This window comes from Nicrophorus vespilloides, unplaced genomic scaffold (genome assembly GCF_001412225.1).
Source record: "Nicrophorus vespilloides isolate i.1.1-1 unplaced genomic scaffold, Nicve_v1.0, whole genome shotgun sequence".
Taxonomy (NCBI): domain Eukaryota; kingdom Metazoa; phylum Arthropoda; class Insecta; order Coleoptera; family Silphidae; genus Nicrophorus; species Nicrophorus vespilloides.
Window position 1 is genome coordinate 23,435 of NW_017095770.1, and position 26,859 is coordinate 50,293.

General features: G+C 31.5%; 11 protein-coding genes across 14 annotated transcripts; 7 read left to right on the forward strand and 4 right to left on the reverse strand.

Annotated features, from left to right (window-relative positions):
• The first annotated feature begins 815 nt into the window (after positions 1-815).
• LOC108562844 (arginase, hepatic) lies at positions 816-2,242 on the forward strand. Its single transcript, XM_017921318.1, has 4 exons — positions 816-1,032; positions 1,214-1,402; positions 1,459-1,893; positions 1,955-2,242. Exons 1-4 carry the CDS (start codon positions 852-854, stop codon positions 2,206-2,208), a joined length of 1,059 nt encoding a protein of 352 aa, XP_017776807.1. The 5' UTR covers positions 816-851; the 3' UTR covers positions 2,209-2,242.
• A 176-nt stretch (positions 2,243-2,418) lies between these two features.
• Positions 2,419-3,896, forward strand: LOC108562850 (growth hormone-regulated TBC protein 1-A). The gene is made up of 3 exons (XM_017921333.1): positions 2,419-2,752; positions 2,809-3,694; positions 3,758-3,896. The coding sequence occupies exons 1-3, from the start codon at positions 2,733-2,735 to the stop codon at positions 3,833-3,835; spliced, it is 984 nt and encodes a 327-aa protein (XP_017776822.1). The 5' UTR covers positions 2,419-2,732; the 3' UTR covers positions 3,836-3,896.
• Positions 3,864-4,504, reverse strand: LOC108562857 (mitochondrial import inner membrane translocase subunit TIM14). The gene is made up of 3 exons (XM_017921345.1): positions 4,378-4,504; positions 4,118-4,328; positions 3,864-4,061 (listed from the first exon to the last, which is right to left on the reverse strand). The coding sequence occupies exons 1-3, from the start codon at positions 4,378-4,380 to the stop codon at positions 3,922-3,924; spliced, it is 354 nt and encodes a 117-aa protein (XP_017776834.1). The 5' UTR covers positions 4,381-4,504; the 3' UTR covers positions 3,864-3,921.
• A 112-nt stretch (positions 4,505-4,616) lies between these two features.
• On the forward strand, positions 4,617-5,413 carry LOC108562784 (UPF0598 protein CG30010). Its single transcript, XM_017921219.1, has 2 exons — positions 4,617-4,832; positions 4,900-5,413. Exons 1-2 carry the CDS (start codon positions 4,683-4,685, stop codon positions 5,374-5,376), a joined length of 627 nt encoding a protein of 208 aa, XP_017776708.1. The 5' UTR covers positions 4,617-4,682; the 3' UTR covers positions 5,377-5,413.
• Positions 5,414-5,512: 99 nt separating this feature from the next.
• LOC108562943 (protein crossbronx homolog) lies at positions 5,513-6,830 on the reverse strand. The gene is made up of 5 exons (XM_017921460.1): positions 6,713-6,830; positions 6,507-6,649; positions 6,380-6,444; positions 6,218-6,318; positions 5,513-6,156 (listed from the first exon to the last, which is right to left on the reverse strand). The coding sequence occupies exons 1-5, from the start codon at positions 6,737-6,739 to the stop codon at positions 5,689-5,691; spliced, it is 804 nt and encodes a 267-aa protein (XP_017776949.1). The 5' UTR covers positions 6,740-6,830; the 3' UTR covers positions 5,513-5,688.
• Positions 6,831-7,013: 183 nt separating this feature from the next.
• Positions 7,014-10,973, forward strand: LOC108562934 (symplekin). Its single transcript, XM_017921449.1, has 10 exons — positions 7,014-7,245; positions 7,302-7,495; positions 7,550-7,936; positions 7,996-8,282; positions 8,336-9,117; positions 9,177-9,769; positions 9,826-10,057; positions 10,115-10,312; positions 10,368-10,775; positions 10,837-10,973. Exons 1-10 carry the CDS (start codon positions 7,201-7,203, stop codon positions 10,900-10,902), a joined length of 3,192 nt encoding a protein of 1,063 aa, XP_017776938.1. The 5' UTR covers positions 7,014-7,200; the 3' UTR covers positions 10,903-10,973.
• A 107-nt stretch (positions 10,974-11,080) lies between these two features.
• LOC108562922 lies at positions 11,081-19,625 on the forward strand. Of its 2 annotated transcripts, none has more exons than XM_017921430.1 (5): positions 11,081-11,147; positions 18,798-18,854; positions 18,908-19,161; positions 19,216-19,279; positions 19,347-19,625. In XM_017921430.1, the coding sequence occupies exons 2-5, from the start codon at positions 18,813-18,815 to the stop codon at positions 19,578-19,580; spliced, it is 594 nt and encodes a 197-aa protein (XP_017776919.1). In that variant the 5' UTR covers positions 11,081-11,147; positions 18,798-18,812; the 3' UTR covers positions 19,581-19,625. The 2 variants fall into 2 exon arrangements, with proteins under 2 accessions (XP_017776919.1, XP_017776927.1); XM_017921438.1 differs by lacking the exon at positions 11,081-11,147 and adding an exon at positions 18,243-18,531.
• LOC108562882 (coiled-coil domain-containing protein 39-like) lies at positions 11,107-14,571 on the reverse strand. Its single transcript, XM_017921383.1, has 9 exons — positions 14,331-14,571; positions 13,541-14,260; positions 13,047-13,478; positions 12,858-12,986; positions 12,512-12,805; positions 12,074-12,458; positions 11,907-12,014; positions 11,664-11,854; positions 11,107-11,603 (listed from the first exon to the last, which is right to left on the reverse strand). Exons 1-9 carry the CDS (start codon positions 14,547-14,549, stop codon positions 11,265-11,267), a joined length of 2,817 nt encoding a protein of 938 aa, XP_017776872.1. The 5' UTR covers positions 14,550-14,571; the 3' UTR covers positions 11,107-11,264.
• Positions 14,689-16,403, forward strand: LOC108562892 (zinc finger protein 664-like). The gene is made up of 4 exons (XM_017921393.1): positions 14,689-15,421; positions 15,481-15,678; positions 15,731-16,123; positions 16,173-16,403. The coding sequence occupies exons 1-4, from the start codon at positions 14,827-14,829 to the stop codon at positions 16,355-16,357; spliced, it is 1,371 nt and encodes a 456-aa protein (XP_017776882.1). The 5' UTR covers positions 14,689-14,826; the 3' UTR covers positions 16,358-16,403.
• Positions 16,704-18,107, reverse strand: LOC108562902 (ras-like GTP-binding protein RhoL). 3 transcript variants are annotated; one of them, XM_017921414.1, is made up of 5 exons: positions 18,000-18,107; positions 17,562-17,672; positions 17,392-17,506; positions 17,221-17,338; positions 16,704-17,141 (listed from the first exon to the last, which is right to left on the reverse strand). In XM_017921414.1, exons 2-5 carry the CDS (start codon positions 17,669-17,671, stop codon positions 16,921-16,923), a joined length of 564 nt encoding a protein of 187 aa, XP_017776903.1. In that variant the 5' UTR covers position 17,672; positions 18,000-18,107; the 3' UTR covers positions 16,704-16,920. The 3 variants fall into 3 exon arrangements, with proteins under 3 accessions (XP_017776903.1, XP_017776895.1, XP_017776910.1); XM_017921406.1 differs by lacking the exon at positions 18,000-18,107 and adding an exon at positions 17,877-17,987; XM_017921421.1 differs by lacking the exon at positions 18,000-18,107 and adding an exon at positions 17,795-17,813.
• Positions 19,626-21,118: 1,493 nt separating the features above from the next.
• On the forward strand, positions 21,119-26,841 carry LOC108562873 (cytoplasmic aconitate hydratase-like). The gene is made up of 12 exons (XM_017921370.1): positions 21,119-21,360; positions 21,526-21,618; positions 21,942-22,108; positions 22,168-22,383; positions 22,444-22,578; positions 22,637-22,831; positions 22,889-23,060; positions 23,118-23,335; positions 24,977-25,739; positions 25,794-26,089; positions 26,150-26,272; positions 26,334-26,841. Exons 1-12 carry the CDS (start codon positions 21,354-21,356, stop codon positions 26,631-26,633), a joined length of 2,685 nt encoding a protein of 894 aa, XP_017776859.1. The 5' UTR covers positions 21,119-21,353; the 3' UTR covers positions 26,634-26,841.
• Positions 26,842-26,859: the final 18 nt, after the last annotated feature.

A 26,859-nucleotide genomic window follows, 5' to 3' on the forward strand; every position in this document is an offset into this window, starting at 1 on the left:
CATTGCCATCTACATAAAAAGCTCGCAACTGTTCGTTTAACAAAAATCTAAGAAATTATTGCTAATTATTATACAATGTAGGTGGCGCAAAGCTACTATGACGGTAAAATAGACATCATAGTTACCAAAATCAATTAATTTAAAACTATATTACATATTAATAAATAAAGTATGAAATATTTTTAATTTGTAATTTCAGTTTCCCTGAGGAATATAATGTTTCTCATAGTTACTCATTGTTGTCATATATAAAATATTATAACAATTAATCAATATTGGTTAAAACTTGCCGCAATGCAGTTATTATAGGAAAACATGCGTCCTTAAAGATATGTTAAGAGTAAATATTACTTTTTGAACACATTATTCTTATTATCATTTTTGTATTAAAAACTATTCGTAATAAATTTTAACTAACTATAATGACAATATTGAATAATATTTTGTCTATCATTTGTCCACGAAATGCATCAATTTCAAGCATTTTAAGAATATATATATTTATTTTGGAAGCAGATCACATTAAAAGAAAGTATTTCAATGTGGCCGTTATGTACTTATAACAGTAATTAGATTTTCTAATTTCTAATGAAAGTGTGTTCAATAAATACGTTAAAATCTATATAATGCCTTGTACGTGAAATTTATAATATGTTAATAAGCACATCCAAATATATTCTGAAATGCATAAGTAATGTTAAGAAGGATATAATGTAACAGTTCGTATCATTAAATCCCCACCAATAAAGATTATCGTCTACTTCTGACCTTTGATAAGAAACTTTATAGAATCTAATTAACATATAAAAGGCAAAACAGTTTGATTTAATGAAGTGCTAAAGTATAATAAGATGTTAAAAAAACGAGGAATACAAGTATTGTTTAATTGTATTAAGCGGAATCTGCATAATGATGGTTTGAAAGTAGGCATCTTGGGTATACCTTTTGATAAAGGACAGCCCAGGATCGGTGTAGGTAATGGACCAAGATTTATTCGGGATGCTGGTTTGATTAAAAGAATACAAAGTATTGGTAAGTGAATATATTAATTAAATTTTCATTTAAGTTGATAAATAATATGTACTAAATTGTACTCGTTTCTTAACGTCATTTACTTACGAAAGAAACGTTGATAACATCAATGCAAAAATAAACATATTTACAAGATAACACGTTAATAGGATTTACTAAAACAAGTACGCTATATTTGCAGATAAAAACATGGACATAAAAGATTATGGAGATGTCTCTTATACAGTCAGCAAAGATGTTTCTGAAGAGGTTGAGAATATGCGGGAATATGAGCATATGGCTTCCTGCTGTAGGGAGGTATCAAAAAACGTCGCAAAGATCATTAATGATGGTCGAATTTGCTTATCATTAGGAGGAGATCATTCAATTGGTACAACAGAATCAAACAAGAAAATTCATAATTTCACATGCAATTTAAATTTTCAGGTCTTGGAACTGTCGATGGGCATATACAGGCAAAATCTGATAATATTGCTGTTTTATGGATAGATGCTCATGCGGATTTGAATACCAACAAAACTTCCGCAACAGGAAACGTGCATGGTATGCCTATGGCACTTTTAGCAAAAGAATTATCCGATTATTGGCCATATCTTCCTGGTATGGATTGGCAAAAACCTATGATTTCTTTAAGAAACATTGCATACGTTGGATTGAGAGACGTGGATGTATATGAGCGATTAGTTATTGATAAATTGGGTATAACTGCTTTCGGTATAGAAGACATCGAAAAATATGGTATTCATAGTGTTATAAATATGGCATTGGAAAAAGTTGATCCATATCAAAACAGATCCATTCATGTTAGTTACGATATTGATTCTCTTGATGCATTAGAGGCGCCAAGTACAGGAACCGCAGGTATACAAATATTAATGTATTGGTAGTTCAGTACTTTTGTACCATAAAATATTGTTTTTAGTTCGAGGTGGTCTGACATTGCGCGAAGGCATCCATTTAATGGAAATGGTCGCAAATACTGGAAGATTAGGTGCAATAGATTTGGTGGAGGTAAATCCTAGTATAGGCAGTGCATCTGATGTGAGGAATACCGTTGATGCAGCTATACATATCATAATGGCATCACTTGGACACAAAAGACAAGGATTAAGAATTAAAAAAATTCAAGAAATGCCCTTACAAACATTCCCACCTACTCGTGACTTGATCAACTAATAATTTCAATAAACAATGTTATTAATCTATAAATTTCCAGTATTAGAAATAAAGTAATATCATTTGAGTTTTTTTTATTACTCAAATCTGAAGATTATTCATATCAGTTGTAGATATTACAAAACACAAACATATTTACTTACTTTATTATCATTAAGAAATAAAGATTTTTAAATAAAAAGTATTGCCATATTCAAACAAGTGCTGCCAACATAAAATGGTGTTAGGTAGAATATATTTCTCTGCTTAAGAATATCCTTTTTTGGTTCATAAATATAATGTGCTCATTGCAAAGTACATGAACCGTAACAACTACAAAACATACATAACAATTCAACGGTACGATGGTGGATTACAGTAGTTTGTTTCATTAAAAAATCCTATTATTTGTACAAGTTAGTGAAATGAGTCATTTTGTTGTTATGTGAAAATTACTTATATTTTTGAATGAAAACCATGCTAGTGAATTACATTACTATATTGAAATATATATAATTCTGTATATGAAGATTACCAATTAGAAGATGGCTGTTGCAACTTTTAGGTAAATTGTATTTATTTTTCACTATTAGCATTAATGGAATTTCCTGTTTGTTTTAGTCAAATTGATGAATATGGGTTTGAAAGGCCAACAACTTTTGATTATAAAACATATGAAGATTTTATGTCAAAGTACTTACGTATTCTAGCCAGAAGATCAAAGAGATGGGAGGAACTAAAAGAAAGTGAGAAAACAAGAAGAACAAATATTTTAAAAAGATTTGTGAGAAAGGGCATACCCATAACAAGAAGACCTATAGTATGGATGTCAATATCTGGTGGACAGCAAGCAAGAGAACAAAGCAACTATACATATCTGCAACTAAAAGAGAGAATCAGTAATGCATCTATAAATGAAACTATAGAGATTGATTTGCCTCGTACATTTCCTGATAATATTTATTTTACCAAAGAGAATATTTTGCCAAGACAATTATTTAATATTTTATCAACTTTTGCTCATCAAAATAATGATGTTGGATATTGTCAAGGTTTAAATTATATTGCTGGCCTATTAATATTAGCAACGAAAAGTGAGGAATACAGTTTTTGGCTTTTAAAAGTGCTTGTTGAAAATATACTGCCAAAATATTACATTAAAAGTATGTCTGGTTTATTAACAGATCTTGCTGTTCTGGATGAATTGGTTGAAATTAATGAACCAATTTTACATAGGCACATCAAAGCCATTGGTATGCCATGGGCAGTAACAACAACTAAATGGTTTATTTGTATATATTCAGAAGTTCTTCCCATTGAAACAGTTCTTAGAATTTGGGATTGCATTTTTTATGAAGGTTCTAAAATTATATTTCGTGTAGCATTAACATTAATTAAAATGCACAAAGCAGAAATTTTAGAATGCAAAGATCTTGCAGACATTGTAACCTGTTTCAAAAGTATGGCACACAATCCTAAAGTCATTGATTGCCACTATTTTATGTCAGTAAGTAGTGTGTTAAAATATGATATGCTAATTGAGATTTATTGTTTTTCTTTTTTATTCTAGAGAATTTTCAAGTTGCCTGGTAGGCTATCGAACAAACAGTTAGAAGAACTCCGGAACAAACATGCACTAGCTAAATAATCATTAGGAACAAAAATTAAACATCTAGTCTTATTTATATTATATATTTTTGCATATCACATCTACTAAAAGTTTTATTTTCTGTCCTATTGTTTCTCCATGAAATCTTTAGCTTCATTAATTTTGGAAGCTAAATATGGGGAACCTCCACGATCTGGATGATTTACTGCCATAACTTTTTTAAAAGCATCTTTCACTTTAGCTTTATTGGCAGTTGGACTAATACCTAGAAAGCAAGCTTTATTGATAAAAAAAATAATATTGATGTCAGTCATACTTTACCTAATATTAATGCTGCTTCTCTCCTGTTCATCTTAGCATCAAAACCACCCTTGTAGTACTTTGATGAAGCCATACTCTCAGCATCAAACTTTGGTAAATTCTGTATAGCTTCATTCATTGCTTTTGTTACATTTGGCATTTGTCTCATGGCATATCGACCTGCAAACCCTACAGCCGCCAATCCCAATCCAGTAAGTATTACACCTGCAGTCTAATATTTAAGGTTAGAAGATTCTTTTTATTATTATGTATTTATTTACCATTGTGTTGAGATTTGGAGGAGAAAATATTATATATTATTAATAAAAGTAATACTTCCTATTCAAATAGTGTTTAAAAAAAATTAAATTTTGACATGACCTTTAACAGCATGGAGCACTGCCAAACATGAATGTCAAAGACATTTCAATGACAATTTTTGTATAAAGAAGTTATTCTGAAATTATTTTGTTATATTATATATTTTTAATTAATGTAATTGAAATAAGTAATTATTTAATACGTATGTAAAATATAGTTGATCATTAATTAAATATAAAAAAAAATTATTCCAAAGTTCATTTCAATGATGGCTGTGAATAATTGCAATCAAATATTTAGAGTTCGTAATATTATTAAAAATGTTTATAGAAGTAATTCATCAATTTATGTGCAAGGCCAAGAACCAGAACCTAAGATTCGGGAATATTTTTATTATATCGATCATCAGGGAATGGTAATGTAAATGTTGCAAAAACAGATTATTCAATACCTTGCTCAAAAATAATCACGTTAAAAAACAGTTATTTTTAGATGATGCTCGCATGAAAAATTTTACATCATGTTTCAAGGAAAAGAAATTCTTGAGGTTCTTTTTTAACCAGCTGAGATTGAATAAGACCAAACGTTATGAGGAGTTTCCATTCATTTCAATCTGTGGCAAGGAAAGAAACTTTGTAAGATGTGATGACTTGCCATTTGTGTTTTCTCATGTTTTTGAACAAAACACTGAGAATTACTTAGCATATAATAATGCAGACAATATTCTCAACATAAAATTTGAGCCTGAAAAGATCTTTATGTTACCTGAAACTGGAAGGGTGTACCATCCGGCACCTGAGAGAGCAGGATCTGTTGGTTTAGTTAAATCAAAGTTAGCTATAGAATTTAGTAAATACTTTACATTTGATAATGGGGAAAACAATCCTCCAACTCACTTCACATTCAAAGATGTAAATTATAAGCTGAAGAATGATTGGTTTTTAAATTTAAAGAAATAGGATATAATTGGTTATGAATAGTACATATGTATAAATATCAAGCAATAAAACGATTTTATTAATAACAAATTTATTATTTTACATAAATGTCATAACAAAGTTATATATTTCATTTCATATAAAAATTAAGTATGTATATAAATACTGCCATTTTTAAGTTTTTTTTTCTTTCTTTTAATATTTACAGATTGCACAATATGCATTTAGAACATTTCGCTCATTTAATTTGTTTAGAAAATTGTCATGTATAAAGTAAAATATTTGAGTCTAAAATTGTGATTGAAATGAAACTAGGACGAATTTTTTCGCGAGTCATGAATCACTGTTGGTTTGTAAAGACGGGTTCCTTGACAAAGGCTGGAAGGATCCCTCCTTTACCCAAGAATGACCTACTGTAACAATTCTATCAGCATCGCTACCTTGTTGCAGCATATTTGTTCGAACAGAATTATGAATATTAGGTGTATATTCCTCAAATACAATGTAGTGATCATCGTCTACTGCAGGTTTATCATATAAGTGATCACGACTTGATTGGACGCAATGCTTCACTTTATCTTGAAAAGCTTCTTCATCTGATCTAAGTAAATCTAAGGCCTCATTATTAACAGCAGGTGTAGAAATAGATGTGATGTTGTATAATATCCAGTGTATGTACTTCAAAACCTGCCAGATGTGTTGATTACTCTTAGACCAAACTGGAAAGCCACCTAGTAAAATTAACTCCTTTGTCTTTTCATCAACTAGAGGATGGAACATATCACTTTGGAAGAATACTTTCTGCATTCAAATATGTTAATGTGGATCATTCAATATATATATAATAATGAATATGACTTACTGGATGTTTGCCATCTGGGAAATTCTCATCCAATTCAATATTAAATCTAAACACTCCATTTTCGTAAAGGCCACTTCTTACAAAAATAACGCCAAACCACACTACATATAAATAAATCAAATTATTAGTTAATTCTATTCACAAATCAGTAAACATACTTACACAGTGATGATTCCTTGGAGGGAATAACATAAACCCCTTCAATATTCTCACTTTGTATCATCTTACTAAAATCACACTCAGTATTTAAATCATCTGTTTTTATTATACATATAAATTAAGTACATACTATTCAGCTATAATTGAATACTCCTGTAGGAAAGTTTTATAAAACTTATTCAAATCTTCATTTTGCTTTCCAAAAATATTCTCCTTGTTATGGAGAACTTTCCGTATAGAGCCCTGCCTTTTGAAACTATCAGCAGAGTCAAGCTATAAATGAGTAATTGTATAGGATTGTTTGTTTCTTACAAATAATATACATTTTCTTATTACCTTAGAATCTCTTGATGTTTGTTGCATGGCTGTTTATTTTTTAATAATTATAACAACATATTTACATAAACATTAAATAAAAGAACATATGATTGTCACTCACAGATTAGTCAGATGAAATATTTATTTTTTAGTGTAGTAGTGATATTTACATTTTTTGTTGGCGACGCTGATTTATGTTGTATAATTACCGATAATTACTAAATTACTGTATCTAAGAAGAAGAAGAATGTTTCTGGTGACTAACGTTGGCTAACGTTGGCAAAACTTTTTTACGGTTCCTTAACCTATACCGACCTAGACTAAATATTGCTATATATCAATTTTAAGTCATTCGGTTAAAGTTGGTTAAAGTGGGACAAGTGCATGTATATGATATATATATTATGTATATCGGCAGTAAAATTATGTTTAGATATTGAGTGATTTTTAAAACCTATAACGTAGGGAGTATAACAATAATATAAGCAATATTAACAATCAACAAAATGTCGACAACATTTTTCAACCCTGAACCCAATGACGAAGATTTAGTAAGTAGTTTTAAAGTTATTTAATATGAGTGATGTTTAATATGATTATATTATAGATAAATGGTTGGTATAATAATGCCATAATGTCGCCTCAAGAAGCTAGCAATAATTTGAGAAAAATTCAAGAAGTTTTGCTAAACAAAAGCCCAAATTTGCTCCCAGAATATTTAGATAATATTTTAGGACAGTTTACCCAATCAACAAATGGAGATGTTAAAAAAGTGCTTGTTGGTTTCATAGAGGAAGCATGGTAATTATAATTTGAACTTATATTTTTATGATGTTAAAATAACATTTATTTTAGCAAATATGATGAAAATTTGATGCCCAAAGTAACACTTTCTCTTCTTATGCTATTGAACAATGAAAATGTAGCTCTACAGAAACGAGTTATCCAAAGCATAATTACTCTATATAGGAGAATGTTAATAGCCATTTGTAAAGCGAGTTGTGTTACTGAAGAAATGGAAACAGCATGGGGCCAAATGAATGAAATTAAATCAAAAATAATAAAATTTATTGACAGTGACAATGATGGGGTTAGGACAAGTGTGGTTAAATTCCTTGAGACTGTTGTATTGCTACAGTCTTACCCTGATCCTAATGAGAGTAGTAAGAACGATTTCACTTTGGAAGATGTACCATTAACATTAAAAATTGCTAGACGCAGGAAGTTAGAGGAAGAAGCAAAGTAAGTATACTTGTGAAAAATATTTAGTATACTTATAATAATATTAAATACATTTTTAGTACCATTTTTGATATCCTGATCAAATTTAATGGATCACCTCATATCAGTAGTGCAAATTTATATATTTGCATTGGATCTTTAACACACATTGGCAAAAATCGACCAGATTATATAGAGCCAGTTATTCATGCATTAGTTGAGTTAACTTCAAACTTTCCTCCAACTTTAAGTATGACGCAAGTTAGTACAGTTAAGAAAAAGTTAAAAACTGAGTTTATTAGTATAATAAAACATCCTGCAGCCCATGACTATATCGAGAAAATTTCTCCAATTCTAATAGATTTTGGTAAGTGCATTGTTGATTTAATGAATATAAATAATTATTTTACTTCTATTCAGGTTTGACTCAGAATGAAATTAATAAAATGATTCCAAAAGTGGACGAAAATCGTAAATATACTAAACGTACACTTTCTCCAGACACTCAAGAAAGAGCAACGAAAAAACCGAGATTGGATATTGCTGAAAATGATCCTGATTATGATCTTGTAGTAAAACAAAAACAAGCTCTGGAAGTAAACGAAAATTTTATTAAAGATAAACTTTCAAAGAACTTAACAGTTGAACTAGTATTAAAAGGATTGTATGATGTACCATCAAGAATGCCTTCTATTTTCAAAACAGATTATGCAGAATCTCTGAAGTTGGGACCTGCTGGTGATATTGGAATTGTGGCAAAGTTATTGTCTGAGCAGATGGTAGAAGCTGGCGTTGGACCAGGTTCAAAAATTATTGGCAAAACTATGTTGATTAAGGACAAACTGGAAAATAAAGAATCCAAAAAGAGATTGCGAGATGAAGATGATGAGGATGAAGTTAAATCAGAGAAACTCAAAAAAGGAAAACTTAAAGCGCCTCGCGTGAAGGTGTTAAAACTTAATGAAATTACTCGTCCATTAGATAAAAAAGCAAGAGAAACTCTGCTACTTGGAGCGATTAAAAGATTGCTGAAGGCTGATCACCAGAGTAATAAGGTAATAAGGCAGAAGATTATTACGACGGTAGCTGCCACATTCAATGACATAGTAAGAGAAAATGTTTTGAGTTACGTTTTGGAAGATATTAAAGGTCACTTGGATTTAGCATTGGCTTGGTTATATGAGGAATACAGCATAATGCAGGTATATATAAATTATTATAGCAATGTTTTTTATATTTTTCTAATAATAATTTTTTACAGGGATTTTCTCGTATCCCCGAACTTAGACGATCTTCGCGTATTGAACAAAGCTATAATACCTTGCTTAGTTCTTTTGTTGAAGCTGCACAGAGCGATTCATTGACCATGTCACGATTATTATTAGAATCACCAATTATCACTGATCAAGTGTTAAATCAATTGAAGCAAGTGTGCAAAGACGAAAATAATTGTGAATGGGGTATTCTATTGTTGCGTGATCTGGTATTACGAAGGCCTACTCGTCAACTAATGTTTTTAAATGCTCTTCTTGAAAATATTACTCATGAAAATATGGTAATTCGCGAATGTACGATTTCTCATGTAGTGGAATTGCACAAGTGCGTTGAAATTAGGCAAAATATCGAAGAATACGTACGGAAGTGTTTGGAATATTTGGGAACAGTTCAACCACCAGATGTATTATTCGGTTTTGCTCAAGGACGTTTAGCTGGTGCAGATGCATGGAATGACGATATTGCTAAAGCTTGCCTGGAAGGATATGTTGCATTGCTGCCATCGAATCAATCGCTGATTCACGACTTAGCTAAGATTTATGTTCAGACTGGAGCTGATACAAAGCGTGTTATATTAAGGTAAAATTATAATTTAATTTTAAAGTAATCAGTTTAATTTAATGTTTTAATTTCAGATTGTTGGAAGTGCCTATTCGTCTGATGGGAATGGATTCAGTTGAATTACTTAAATTGGTGCAAGAATGTCCAAAGGGTTCAGAAACTTTAGTTACTAGAGTTATCCATATACTCACAGATAAAGGACCGCCAACTGCGCAATTGGTTAAACGCGTTAGGGATTTATATAATACACGTGTATCAGATGTTAGATTCTTAATTCCAGTTCTTAACGGTCTAACAAAATCGGAGGTAATGTTGTTTTACAATTTATATTTATGCACCATTTCATATATAATTATTTTGTAGATTCTTGCTGCATTGCCAAAACTTATCAAATTGAATCCAGTCGTTGTTCGCGAAGTTTTCAACCGATTGTTAGGAGTACATGGTGACAGTGCTATCACGCCTACCGAACTTTTGGTAGCTTTACACATTTTAAGTACAGATCAAGTTGATATTAAAACAAAGATGAAGGCTATTACTATGTGCTTAAATGATAAACAAGTATGATTATGTTATTTCACATTTGAATGATTTAATTAACACTAATTTTTATTAGGTTTTTACTCAAGAAATTTTGGCTGTAGTCTTGCAGCAATTAATGGAGCAAACACCTTTACCTACATTATTGATGAGAACCGTTATACAAGCTCTCGGTTTATTCCCAAGACTCTCTGGATTCGTTATGAATATTCTTCAAAGATTAATTCTGAAACAAGTATGGAAGCAAAAGGTGGCTTGGGAAGGTTTTGTAAAGTGTTGCCAAAGAACGAAACCACAAAGTTTCTCAGTGTTGATGCAGCTACCTGCACCCCAACTGGCCGAAGCATTAACAATGAGTTCAGATTTAAGAGAACCTCTTAAAGAACATTTATTGAATTTCAACGATAACCAAAGGGCCCATGTTCCAGCAGCTGTACAAGAAGTTATATTAGGCCCTGAAGCTGACAGCAAACCACCGACACCGGTTTGTTGATTTTTTTTTTAAATTGTTATTTATAGAATAATTTAAAACATCTATTTTGCAGGTCTTAGCTCCTGTGGAGATCCTCAAAACTGAACCGGTAGAGCCTTTACCTCCTGGCATGGATTGACGTTAGTTTTGTTTCGTCTGTTGTATATTCTTTTTTATTAAACACATAGCTTTTGTTATTTTATGTATATATAGACTTGAAAATAAATCATAATTTTTTATTATTAATCATAGTTTAAAAAAGATGAATATTTATTTTATATATTTTTGAAACGTTTTTAAAACAAGATTGGTAGCAATGAAAATTATATTTAAGTACCGCTGTTTTGTTAATGTGATTTGAGTGGCTGGGAAAATTCATGCAAGGTATGGCTTAATTTATCTTTAAAAAATCCAAATAATTTAATTGTACAAGCAATAGTATATATAGTTAAAAAGTGTTGCATATCGGTTAATAATGTAAAATATCGTATGAGAAACAAATTAATCAAAAAGTGACATACGTTTCTCTTTTAAAATTGAAGATGGTCTCTTGATCAGTTTTCTTTCGCTGTCATCGAACTTTATTTCGACGCTGGTTACGTTGCAGAGACTTGGACTGTAGTGGCTCGGTTTAATGCTTGATCCAGACGAGATCGAACGAACGGAATCTGAGCTAACAGATGAACCGAAACTTGTTCGTATTCTAGGCAATGTTAATTTATATTCTGACATGTAACGTTGAACCACAGGAGACGTCTCTTTAAAATCATTTACAAATTCGGATAGTCTTTGAAGCACATACTTATTGGACTCTTGCATTTGTTTTATGTACAAATCTTTCTAAAATCATCATGGATATTAATTTAGTGCTCATACATGAAGATAATTTACCCAACATACATCGTATTTTTCCATATGGGATTCCTTTATACTTTTTTTACTTGTCGATATATGCCTGTCGGCCCGGTTGATTTTCATTGCCCTGTCTTCCTCATCCGAAATAATCTTGTCAAATTCTGTTTCCGTTCTGTCCAAAGTCTCTTGTTCTGATGTCTTTAAATTATTTAGTTCCTCAATACGTTTTTCAAGTTCTGAAATTAAATTTGATTTATTTGCAATAGATTAACTAATTACAATTATTACGCGATATTTCTGTTTGCTGTTCAATAAGTTGTTTCTTTCTTTCTCGTAAAACAACATAGCCATCTCTAACACGTCGCTCCAATTCTTTCATTGTTTTTATTGCTTCTTCTGCAAAAAGAAAAAAAAAACAGAATATTGTAGTTATTGGATTTTCTTTTAGATGTAACCGTCATTATCCACAGCTTGTAAACTATGTTTGTACGCGGCATTCGTCTGGTTAACAATTTTTAGAGTATTTTCCATGGCCACAATTTCCGATTCCGCTTTTCGTACTTTCTGATCCATTTCATCACCTTCTTGTTTCAATATGAACTTCTCCTGTGCATTTCTTATTTTAAATTCAGCCATTGAGAATTGTTCGCCAGGTTGATCACTGCCCAGAGAGCCCAAAGACCCAAGAACCAGCATATACATGTTCTGTAATTGCTCAATTCTGACTCTTCTCAGAGATATATCTGCTTTCAATCGACCTCGATCTTCATCCAAATTTTTTCTTTGAGCTAGCAGAATCTCTTTACTACTTTGAATTTCAATTTGTCGTTCTTTCATTAGCTAAAAGTTAATTTATTAAATCATTGTTCTTTTAAATATTGTGTTTGAATTACAGTTAGCAATTCTATTCTGTATTTTTGCAGATTGTAGATTTCATTATCCTCTCTATTCATAGCATTTTGCAGATTATCTACTTTAAGCTTTAACACATTTTCTGAAACTTGTTTACGCTGATGCCTTAACTTTGCAGCCACCGCTTGTTTGATGCCTCCTTCGTACATCAAAACGAAACTTTGAAGTTTGTCTTTCAACGATTGCAGTCTTTCGGTGTCATTTGAAATCGCTTGAATTAAACGCGTGGATTCTTTCTCCAATTTTAAAATTTGATTGTGCAGCATATGTTTTTCCTATAAGTTTGTTAAAATAAATATATCTCATGATATATGATAGAATAAATACCTCTGTATGTTCAGTGAAAGAAATTTCAAGTTCCTTCATTTTAGCTTCTAATAATTTAACATCTTCTTCCATCAATGATTCACCTTCCAAATTACCTAATTTAGCTTCCAAACAAGCCACCTTCATTTCCTAAAATGCGATAATATTTGTATAGAATATATATTATTAAATTGATATTTTTTGATTTACTAAGCTGCTTAGTTTTTGTCGTTGCTGTATCAGCAATTCGTTTTCCTTCTGTTGTCTCTTTTTTATCGCTTGTAAAGATTTCTCGCAACCAATTAGTTCAGAATGTTTAATTGTACCAATTTCCTTTAAATGGCCAAGTTGCTGTTCCAATTTGTAAAGTGCATTTTGGGCAGATTCGATTTCTATACCGATCAAATACTTATTCTTGTCTGCTTTCGAAATTATACTTTCGAAATATGTAGCACGTTGTGTCGCATCAAATGATTCATCTTTAAGAGATTCCAACTTTTGTGTCATTTCTTCTCTTTCTTGTTCAAGTACTGCAATATGTTGCTCCTTTTTATCAATATCTTGTCGTAAACCTTTAATTCTCAAATTGCTCTTTTCTAAATTGTTTGCAGTACTTTCGACGAACTTCTTCTTAGCATTCATCTTGAACAATAAAATAAAAAATAAGTTATACACGCATTTAGAAGTAATAATTATTACTATACCTCATTTTGTAATAAAGTCACTTCGTCTGTAACAATTGTTAAATCTCTTCGCAATTTGGAATTTAGTTGATTATCTTCATTAATTTGCATGTCCATAAACTTGTTATTGTTTTTTTCATTTTGTAAAAACTCATTTTCTTCATCGAGTTTTTCTTGCTGCTGCTTTATTACTTCATTCATGTTATCCATGTCCCGATTTACGCGTTTGATGTCTTGGTCTCGCTGCTTCAGATGTTTAACACTCTCTTGCCATTGTACGATCAAAGAGTTCCTCTCCTCTTTTATTTGTTTCAATATTTTACCAGTTCTCAATAATATTTGTTCATAATTTTTTACATCCACATCCATTTTTGCTAGCATAGCTTTTCTATCGCTAACTTCTACCTGCAAATTCTGGCGCTTAGCCTCCATTTCAATAGCTTTTCTTTGATCTTCCACCGAAAACTTTTTAAGATATTCATTATCCTCATCACGTTTCTTCAATGAATCTTCCCATGCTTTCATCGCCTCATTGTCCCACGTTACTTCTGATTGGATTTTCTCGAGCTTTTCCATTCCTTTAGACAAGTCTGCCATTTTCAAGCCGTGCCTTTCCTGGACGTCGGCTGTGTCTTTCATTAGTTTACGCATAAAACCCGATAATGTATCCTTTTCAGCAAGTAGTAATTTAAACTTGTGTTTTTCATTATCAACTTGTTGCGAATAAGTATTTAGTAATGTCTGTGAAAAAGTAATTAAAATTAATACTATTAATTATGTACGGACTTTAGAAATATGTATATATTTATACCTGATTTTGTTGTGATTCTTGTTGAACGTATTTCAGGTGATTTTGCAGAGAATTAAATTTCTCGTTCGCATCTTCATATTGTTTGGATGCCTTCGCTTTTCTCAACACAAGTTTCGCCAATTCACTCTCCAAAGCTTTGTTTTCATCGTTTGCCATAGGCAAATGAAACCCACTGTTCCAACCGATATGTTTTAAGACATCTTGCATAACGGTGTCCATTGCGTTCAATGTATGAAAAGAAACGGTGTAAAAGATTGTCTTGATGACAAATTTGTTTGTTCGAATTCGAAATGGCGCGTTGCTAAGTTGCGAGTTGTGCGTGCGCTTACTCCCGCGAGATTTATTTTTAGGTAGTTTCTGGCTTTAATTAAAGGCACAGTTTACATTTTAAAAATAGATATTGTTTTTACGGAATTATGTCGTTTTTACGAAGCAGCCAAGTGATTTGTGCGTGAATTTGTGCGGTGTACAACCATTTACATAATATTACTTAACAATGATGGAAATCAAACTAATATCTTGTCCGCTATGCTTAAAGCCACATTTCGATGGGGTTGATACATTAAGATTAACCTTAATCGCTGCAGCTACATCTCAGATCACCTGTCCAGTGTGCAATGAGAGTCTCATGGGATTGGATAAATTGACGATACATTTGTTCAGTCATATAACCAGTATTTCCAAAACTGTTCCTGAACCCGTGGTTGAAGCCAAAAAAGAAATTCGTTGTGACATTTGCAACTTTACATTCTCGGATGAAAATATTTTAGATATGCATCAGAAACTCTTGCATCAAACACAGGCCGATAAGAAAACTGGAATTTATAATTATCATTGTCACTTGTGCAGTAAGAAGTTTAAAATGAGGGGAAGTTTGATGGTGCATCTGAGGGTGGCGCATTATGGCTTTGGGCATAACGATAACGGATTGGAGAAATTGGAAAATTTAGTTTCCGAAGCAAAGAGTAAAAGGAGTTTAGATGGTAAAGTCGAAGAATCGAAGACAAGCGTAAAGCAATGGTCTTGCGATGTTTGCTCAAAATTATTTACAACCAAATACTTTTTAAAGAAACATAAACGATTGCACACTGGTATAAATATTAACGAAATATAAAAAGTATTATCCAGTTTTGAAATTATTTTTTTATAGGGGAAATGCCTTATTTCTGTGCTCAATGCAATAAATATTTCACTTTTCAACAGTCATATCACAAGCACATGCTCTATCATTCCTCAGAAAAGCCCCATGTTTGTGCGGAATGTGGAAGAGCATTCAAAGAATTATCAACTTTACATAATCATGAGCGAATACATTCTGGAGAAAGACCATTCGCTTGCGAAACATGTGGTAATTTATATTTAACGTACACGAATAACCTTATTTCATGTCTTTGTTGTAGGAAAATGTTTCAGGCAAAGAGTTTCTTATTTGGTTCACAAACGAATTCACACTGGCGTAATGCCATACAAATGTACAGCTTGCGAAAAGACATTTCGTTATAAAGTCAGCCAGAAATCCCATAAATGCCCAATGAATCCACCTGGATCAGTGGTGAAAACCAACGTACTCGAATCAACGGAAGTATCCAACGCAGATACAAATGGCATTATAAGTCCAAGCGTGAATACAATTGTTTTCAATTCTAATGGTGAAATAGTTGGACAAAATTTTGCTTTTGATGGAAAAAGTCTGATTACATATAATGACATTCGAGAAAACAAAGTCGTAGATTCGGAGAAACCTTTTGGAACGCAAAACAATAATGCAGATGTACTTTCAGATGCACGGAATGGTATTGCTATCTTAAATTTGTATTACTTAACTTCTTATATATGTTTCAGAATCTGCATTTCCAATTGAAGCTAATAATCAAGACTTTTTTTCGATGGTGATGTCACCTCCTTTGCCAGATGTCGAATCTCTTTGTTTATCGAATTCGCCTAAAAGTAACAAACAATCGTTGCACACAATAAACGAAGAATCCTTAAAAGAATTACTTTATGGTTTATCAAATAATGTCGAATGAAACGTTTGTATTTCACATTATATACAATAATTAATAAACTACCTTATGAAGCTTAATAAAATATTTGAAATTTAATTATATTTCTTAATTCAGATAACAATTGAATATTTTCAAATGTTTTGTCTTGGTTACATTTCTTTTTTAATCTAATCATTTAAAAAAACATTTTAATGGATAAGTTGTTATGCAAATGGAACGGTATAAAAATACATTTATCTTATCTATAATTTGAATATAATCGCATTCGATAGTTTGATAATTGCATTCAGTCAATGAGATTTATCGAAATGACATTGTTTAATATAAATATTTTGCAAACGACGGTCTGGAAAAAATACTTTAATAATTGAAAAATCAAACTATATTTGATTAGATGCTTAAAATAAAATTGTATATAGAACAAAAGTTGCAATTACATAGTATTCGCGGTTATTAATAATATTTATTGGATTCAATCGATGATTATATCATATATTAATATTATTGAAAAGATTGTTAATGACTGGAATTAAAAGCTTAGCTCTTATAAATTATTAAAGCAAAATAAATTAAATGGTAAGATCCTATAATAATATGCAGTTGCTGGCTCTAGTTTTCCTGCTCGCTCTACTTTTTATGCTACACCTGACTGCCCCTGCGATCACCTCGTCAAGACCTTTAAGCAATTTGGCAGAACATTCGTAAAAGCCTTCCGCCTTAATTGCAGCTTTCATCTTTTTCCCATCTTTTTCAGTAAGGAGTATTAAGTTAGGTACGTCCTCTTGTCGCAAATCCGATTTCGTTCCTAAAACACACAATACGTTGAATACATTCACGGAACGTAAATTGAATAATGATTACACAAAATATTTTTTTTTTCTTACCTACTAAAATGATTGGAGCATGAGGCATATGATGCCTAATTTCCGGTGCCCACTTCGTTTTCACGTTCAAATACGAGTCTTTATGAGATATTGAGTAGCATAATAAGAAACATGTTGTCTGTAACGATCGAAAATCTTATTTACTTTTAAATTAATAATTGATAATCTTACGTTTGGATATGAGAGGGGCCTTAATCGTTCGTAATCCTCTTGTCCGGCGGTATCCCATAATGTCACATTGTGTTTAATACCATCCACAGTAATATTATCCGCATAATTTTCAAAACTAAAATTCAAAATAGTTAAGCTCTTTGCGATAACGATTTAAGTATATTACTTACACTGTTGGGATGTACTTGTCATTGTACTTTTTCTTCGTGTATCCTATAAGTAAGCACGTTTTACCGACAGCACCATCACCGACTACCGTAATTTTAACAGGTTTTGACATTCTGCAAAAAAAAAACAATCAAACTTATATTTTGAGTTTTATAACTTTCCTTTGCAATTAAATATTTCATTAATGTTACTGTCACTCTTTCGTACCGCTCTTGAATTTAAATTAGCTACGTACATAAATATTGTGATTGAGTAACAGTTACACACAAATATGAGTTTATTCGAGTTAGAATAAAACGAAAAATATATTAAATTACATGTGAGATGTGTGAGAAATATGTGTGCGGTGATATGTTGTATATGGTGATAGCGCAACTAAGTTGGGCGTTTTCCATTTATGTTTCATTTTAAGCTATATAAATATTAATGCGAATACTTACGCGTTTTTTGTTTATATTCAATTTCGCGCACAATATTTAATGAGAATTTGTTTCGATGCACTGGATAATATTTACATTTTTTTTCAATGGATTTTCAAAATAATCCAAGAATAGAGTAAAGAGTAGGTATAATGTAAAATCAGTCGGAGGAAATTATTATCATGTAAACCTTATCTAATCACGGTTCGTGGCATCTAATGTGCACAATCCATATAATGTAAATCATAGTAGCTACAACGAGTGGGGAGACTACACTATTATTATTACTTTCTTTTCACAATTATGTTTTTTTTTTTTAATTTAAATTAATGTTCGAGCAAAATAAATGGTTGCATTAATCAAAAGGAATGCATGTTTAACAGAATAACTGCTAGAACAATGAACTACTGCTCGTTTCTGTTACCCACATTACTCAGTGTTGTTAATTCCATCTTACGTCATCCAGCAAAGACATTGAAGAGTGACAAATTTATTATTAATAATGCAATTACATATATACTTCTCCATCAACATGGCGCACACAAAATTAAATGTATTTATATTCATTAAAAAACATGATACATTTATACTATCGTTATTAATAATGGATCATTAAAAATATACGTGATTAGTAACACAAAATATTTTAATTTTGCATAATATACAGTGATTTATTACCTTCTATTGTCATAAACGTGCCCTATCCCAATTTTATATATTATTTTATTGCTGATTAAAAGCTTTGTCCAATAAGAATCAATATATTTAGTAATCTTTCTTTCAAATAATAATTCATACTAAAAACTGTCACATTTCTAGCATTGAAGATTGATAATGGAGAACTATGATCAAATACTACAAAGTTTGCAGGATATGGTGAGAAAAATTGAAAATAATTGTACAATACTAATTCGATATTTTCTGAACAGAGAACGTACAGTGAACAATTTGAAAATGACAAAGAAATTGCGTATTTAGAATTTTTAAAGCAACTCGACGAATATCAGCAGGTTGATAATCAAGCAATTAACATTTTCAGTGCCTACAAAGATTCGGAGAGAGAGAATAAGGAGTTGACACAAGCGAATCGTCACACTATGAAGGAAATGAAGTCTCTCGAATCTAAGTGTAAACGCTTTGAAGAGAACGGAACAAACATTATAACAAGTACAATACATAAGCTGTAAGTATTTGATATAATCCATGTACCAAGATAGTATAGCGATTTTTGTTCAAGGTCCATGATAAACAACGAAATGGATAATTATTGCAATTTGCAAGATAATCTCAGCAAAGTTCATGTAATTAATACACTTTGTTAAGGTTTTTTTTATTTTATTTAATTTAATTATTATTCTCATTTTTAAGAATCCCGACAACATTCGGAAACAGACGATATTAAATCGCGCAAAAATTGAGGAGAAAAAGAAGACTTTATCGTCTTTTGGAACTTACAAAGATGCACTTTCATTAAATAGTGAAAGCAGTATTCCCAATTTTGATAAGGTTTTGATGTTTAACGAGACTTCAAACAGAAAGAAACATTCAAACATCATACAGAATTATTATAAATTAAGGGATAAACTTAATAGTGTTGAATAATCATTTAAATAATTTGTTCATGTTTTTTTCAATGTTTCGTAGTTAATAGAGTTGTAATTGAACTTATTACTTTTTACAAATTATAAGTGTTAGATGATAACACAGAAAATTCTTATTTTTATATTTATTTTTTCCAATAAATATATATATTATGTAATTCAATTATATTCTAATGTAAGATATCTAAAAAAACAAATACATTAGTCGTTAAAACCTCTAATCTAATAAGCTGATAACCCTTTGCAATAAGAAGATCTGTATCATAATATAACTGTATACAAAACATGCTGTAGGAATAATCACCTCATTGTGCTGACTCACAATTTTAATGACATCTTCAGACAATCTAACATACATATTAATTAAGTTTAGTTTGTACTATTGAATGAAGAATTGATGTATTTGTGGCATTCATAAACATAGGGTTATTCTATTTCCGTTGACGCCCTTACGGTTTCCGAGAATGCGGGACATTGTATTCGAATTCCACATACTAATAATTGTATTCTAGAATCATTCACATCTACACATCTTCAGTCAAGTTATCAAATTAAACACAATACAAACCAAATAATTGTTTTAAATCATTTTTTTTGTCAATGGAATTGAAAGTGGAGATTTCTTGGAGAAGTATATTATTAACACTACCCAAAATGTAATCAATAATGATAGATTTTATGGTGCATATGATTTAAACTTTTAAATAAATACAAATATTATTAGGATTAATTAATATTTCTCAATTATAAATACAGGTAAACGTCGTTTATCGCCGATTCGATTTACGCCGATTCACAATAACGCCGCTGTGAAATAACGCTTATTAATTGCTGATTTTACACTTATATAGAACTAAACCCTATAGTTACCTCACTGTAAATATGGGATCATTTTACGCCGATTCGATTTGCGACGGCTTTTGTAGTAACGAAACGGAACTGTATATATAGGACACGTCAAAAGCTTTTAAACACAATATTATTTGAAAATATAACATTTTAATCATTGATTCATAAAATTATGTGTTAATTGAATTACGTAAATAAATAATGTTTCTTCGTATACAATGTAGATTTCTCCTACACAATTGCAACATATTTTCTAATCATTATTTAGATGATTTTCGAATAGATTTTTAATGTTTGTAACTCAATTTGTAATATTTGAATATTGAAAAACTTTTGTTAGTCCGTCGTAATTAATTAATAATATTAAATCATGTAATTATTATTCTCGTTCAGGTAAACTGTTTCATTCTAGTAACATATGATAAAATATGCATATGCAATATAAGAACAATTTATTTTTCGTTGTCACATTAACAAATACAGTTTTTTTTTTAGTAAAAATAAAATATGCAAAATTCTTAGTTGTTGTTTAGAAATTATATAACCCTTATATATGAAATGATTTTGATGTGAAGAGATGCAAGTTTTTCCATTTTTTTTTTCTAATCAAGAAAATGTTGAGAGTTCAAGGTTTCTTTTGCAATAAGAAGATTCCGGAGATAAACAATTTAATATTAGCGAGTTACAAATTGACGATGAGATAACATTCGGAATACAACGATATATATCGCGTTCCATATATATATATATATTACCAAATCATATTTAGATTGGTATTTTTACATTGTATATCGAAAGGCAAAGGCAGGCCAGCTCCAAACAGCTGATTGCAGTCCCAACTTGTCCGTGTGCGGTGTACGACTTGCTGAGGTGACTTGGAAAATTTAAATTTCAGTGTGGCTACGTGATCGCACATACTCCAACTATGGCTGGTGAGTATTCCTGCTTTCGTAAATAAACTGCGCGTTTTCAATAAAACCAAATTGATTGGAAAATATAAAAAAAGAAAGTGAAAGAAAAAAGACAAAGAAGAACGAAATCTGTATTTAGTTGTTGATTTTAGTTGGAAGAAGATTTTTAACCTTATCTATTCTCAGGTACAAATCCATTCAACAATCTCTTGAAAACGCTAGAAGTCAATGGAAAACAATATAAATATTTTGACCTGGCTGCATTGGGGGAACAATACAGTAAGTTTATTTCTAATACAGATTTTATTAAATATTTCGTTATAATTACTGCATTCTTTTTAATTGCACGTTAATGTCATAATTATGTAAGCAGGATCAGTTATTTATGTTATTCAAGATAATGAAAAAAAAAACCACATTGATTAATGTAAATAGAATGACTATTCAAATGCAAAACTTTCAAATCATCAGCAGTGAACAATTCAAAAGGTTATAATAATACTCATGACTTATTTATGAATTTCATTTGATAAGTAGCAATAAACATGACATTGAAGGAAATACAAACTAAGCATATTGTATTAAATGTTATTTCTTTTTAGATCGATTACCCTATTCCATAAGAGCTTTATTGGAATCAGCAGTGCGTAATTGTGATAATTTCCAAGTAACCAAAGGTGATGTTGAGAACATCTTCAACTGGGAACAGAATCAAGCAAAAGAAGATGCCATCGAAGTTGCTTTTAAGCCAGCTAGGGTTATCCTCCAGGTAGATATGAATGAATACTGTTTGTAATCAGTATTTATTTATTATGTTTTTCAATGTAGGATTTCACTGGAGTTCCTGCTGTTGTTGATTTTGCTGCCATGAGAGATGCTGTGAAATCTCTTGGTGGGGATCCAGAAAAAATCAATCCAATCTGTCCAGCTGATTTAGTTATTGATCATTCTGTTCAAGTGGATTTTGTCAGATCTTCGGATGCTTTGCAAAAGAATCAAGATCTTGAGTTTGAAAGGAATAAAGAGAGGTTTATGTTTTTGAAGGTTGAAATTTTAAATTATTTATTATTGATAGATTATATTTATTTATTTGTTTTGATTTAGTGGGGTGCTAAAGCTTTTAATAACATGTTGATTGTTCCACCTGGTAGTGGAATAGTCCATCAGGTCAATTTGGAATACTTGGCTAGGGTCGTATTTTCTGGACAAGAAGATTCAGTTTTATACCCAGACACAGTTGTATGTAGAATGTTCTGTTTGCTATTTAGAAAATTATTAATAAACGAACATTTTTTAGGTCGGAACTGATTCTCACACGACTATGATCAATGGATTAGGTGTTCTTGGTTGGGGTGTTGGTGGTATTGAAGCTGAGGCTGTTATGTTGGGACAAGCAATAAGCATGTTGCTTCCACAGGTTGTTGGATACCGTCTTCACGGAAGTTTGGGTCCATACATAACGTCCACTGATCTTGTTCTCACCATTACAAAAGTATATTCTTCATAAAATCCAAATATATGCTGAATAATGCTTACAATGATTTTACAGCATTTACGTCAATTGGGTGTTGTTGGTAAATTCGTGGAGTTTTATGGCCCTGGTGTTGCAGCTCTTTCGATAGCTGATCGTGCTACCATTGCCAATATGTGTCCGGAATATGGCGCGACTGTTGGATTTTTCCCTGTTGATAAATACTCCTTGAAGTATCTTAGGCAAACTAGTAATAACACAACATATCAAATAATACATAAATATTTATTTACATTTAAAATTTTAGATCGTCCCGAGGATCAAGTAAAGATGATTGAAGCTTATCTGCAGGCTACCGGACAGTTAAGGGATTATGAATCCGGAGAATTCGAGCCGATCTTCAGCCAATCTGTTGGATTAGATTTGTCCACTGTGGTCTCTTCAGTGAGTGGACCAAAGAGGCCTAACGATCGCGTATCGGTCTCGGAGATGAAGGATGATTTCAACAAATGCTTAAGCAATAAGGTAACAATATATGCGTAGAGTCAAGGTAACTTCAGGATGATTTTTACCCGGTGATGATTATTAAAAAGTACATAACCATGGCAAAAAACATCTTAAGTTTACCATAAGAGAGAAACAGTTTTGAAGAATGTTGATATTATTGTGGGACAAACTATACCCAGTGATGTCTAAATATGAAGCATCAACTGAGAATGGTATATCCAACCATAAAATCATATAAATAAAAATACGATATTATAATTAATCCATACAGAAGAAGTGATGATTTGAAATAACTGCAAGTAGGCAACTATGGGCTGTGATATGGTTCTTAAAATTCAAATCACACCGATAGTTCCTTAATCACAAGTATTCACTATGTTTTATACATATTTACCCTTGAAGTTGAATGGTCAAATACATTTTCCTTTGCTGAATCTAGCTTTATGATTTTAATATCACTCATATAGTTAGATCACCAAAGAAGAATAATACTAGACTGTAGTTTTCACAAATGAACCGATTGAAATGCCGGATGGAACTGATGATTACAAAATATTGTCGAGTATTTATACCTAAAATTCTACCCGTAAGGGCTTACTGCCCTTGTGGGTGGGGGAATCGGATAATGAGGGCTCCTCGTGCAATTAAAATATAATTTGCGCCAGACTAAAATATTTTGAATATTTGTAGAAGAGAAAGCAAATATTTATCGATAAAACCATTTCTTTTACTGTTGACATATTTGATAAAATGTATATTTTATTAATATTTACAAAATAATGTCCATTAATAATTCAAGTATCTACAAAAAAAAATCAAAGAGTTCATCTCCTCTGTCTTTACTACATAGAATCAAATAGTAAGTAGTAATGTAGCATTTATTGTATACGTAACAATTGTGACAAAAATTATTTCTTAATGATGTAATATTGAAAAGAAAACATTGGGAATAAGTATAGCATATTGTTTTATCAAACAACTAAGTTGATTCTTTATTATTTCATAAAATATTTCTATTGTTCAAGAAAATGAGTATTTATATATCAGTCAGTTCATGTAGAAAACAAATATTTCAATTAGAAGCCATTAGAGTCAAATAGCGAGAACTAAAGAATATTATTTGTTGTGATTTGTATTTATTATATTATTTTTATTTTGAATCATATAACGTTTTATTGGAAATAATATATAAACCTCAGTTGAAAAAGTATTCTACTTATCATTTATCTAATTTTGTTTTCAAAATTAATCTAGTTTCTCAAAACCATAATCACCTATTGTTAAATTTCTATTGGAATATTTGTGCTAGTTAAGCTAATAGCCTTGGCGCAGTTAGCAATAATTGCTTTTTAATTCTCTATAATACGTATTTCAGACAAACACTTTCTACCATCTACTAGATAGATTTGAATCTAAACAATACCTTGAAAATGAATATTATTTATCATCTTATTCTTAGAACATTTACATAAATAATTACTTATGTGAAATAATATAAATACACAAGAATTGATTGATTATAATTTACTCATCATATAATATTTTTACAACAGTTTTAAATAAGTATATAAAAGGAAATCAGAAAATACATCAAAATTAATGTAGAATCATGTCGCAATATTATGTGTTCTTTAGTAATATTTTCATTACATTTATTAGGTTGGCTTCAAAGGATTTGGATTGCCAAACAACAAATTGAATACCACAGCAAAATTCATGCACAATGGAAAACAATATTCAATTGGCCATGGCAGCGTCATAATTGCTGCAATCACTTCTTGTACAAATACGAGCAATCCTAGTGTTATGCTCGGTGCAGGTCTGCTAGCAAAGAATGCCGTCGCCGCTGGTCTTACAGTCGCACCGTACATCAAAACCAGTCTTTCGCCTGGTTCTGGGGTGGTCACCTACTATCTGAAGGAATCTGGAGTGATACCCGCTCTTGAGAAATTGGGCTTCGATATTGTAGGATATGGGTGCATGACCTGTATCGGCAATAGTGGTAGCATCGACGAAAACATCGTCAACGCAATTGAATCGAATGATTTAGTGTGCTGCGGTGTCCTCTCTGGTAATCGTAACTTCGAAGGTCGCATCCATCCGAACACGAGAGCCAATTATTTGGCCAGTCCTTTGCTTGTCCTTGCTTATGCAATTGCTGGCACCGTCGATATTGACTTTGAAGTTGAACCTCTTGGGAAGAAACCAGACGGAAGTCCAGTATTCTTGAGAGACATTTGGCCAACCAGAGCTGACATTCAAACTGTCGAACAAAAACATGTAATTCCAGCAATGTTCCAAGAAGTGTATGCTAAAATTGAGACTGGATCTGCGAGTTGGCAAAGCCTCAACGCTCCAGCTGGTCAATTGTATCCCTGGTCCAATGAATCTACTTACATCAAAAGACCACCATTCTTCGATGGTAATTCTAACTGAGTTCATCGTCGAGCAATTAATTAATCAAATTAAATTGTAGGTATGACCAAGGACTTGCCAATCAGTAAGCCAATTAACGGTGCCAAAGTATTATTGTTCTTGGGAGATTCTGTCACCACGGATCATATTAGTCCAGCAGGTTCGATTGGCAGAACTAGTCCCGCTGCCAGATTCTTAGCACAAAGAGGTTTAAGCCCTAGGGAATTTAATTCATATGGCTCTCGCAGAGGAAATGACGCAATTATGGCCAGGGGAACGTTCGCCAACATTCGTTTGGTTAACAAATTCTTGGGCAAACCTGGACCAAGGACAATGTATCTTCCCACTAACGAAGAAGTAAATAATTCTTTATTATCTTAATAATAATTATTTATTATTTATTTATTTAAATCGCAGATGGATGTATTCGATTGCGCCGAACGGTATGCTCGTGACAACACATCATTGATATTGATTTGCGGAAAAGACTATGGATCTGGATCTAGTCGAGATTGGGCCGCTAAAGGACCATATCTTCTGGTACTTACTGAATTACTTATACATATAATTTCGTTTTTAATTATTTTATTTCTATTTGTAGGGAGTTAGAGCCGTGATCGCCGAATCATTCGAACGTATCCATCGTTCCAATTTGGTGGGCATGGGTATTGTTCCATTGCAGTTCTTAGAAGGTCAAAATGCCGAAACTTTGGGATTAACTGGCAAGGAAGATTACAACATCCATTTATCCACTGATTTAAAACCTGGCCAGAACGTGCAAGTCACAACCAACACTGGAAAACAGTTTGATGTGGTTTTGCGATTTGACACTGAGGTAGATTTGTTGTATTATAAGAATGGAGGTATTTTGAATTACATGGTTAGGAAAATTGCTGCTTGAAAATGTTATTAACTGTAACTAAAGTATAGCTGTGCTGCATTTATGTTACGATGTTTTTACTAATTGTTATTACTTTTTATATACTTATCATCACATAAGCAAACAATTAATTCGGTGACTTGTATTTGTTTATTTCAATTGTTATTTTGAGATGACCGTTTTCCTTTATTGGTTTTATGAATAAATCGGTTGTGGTCCGTTTCTTTTATATCTACAAATATTGTAT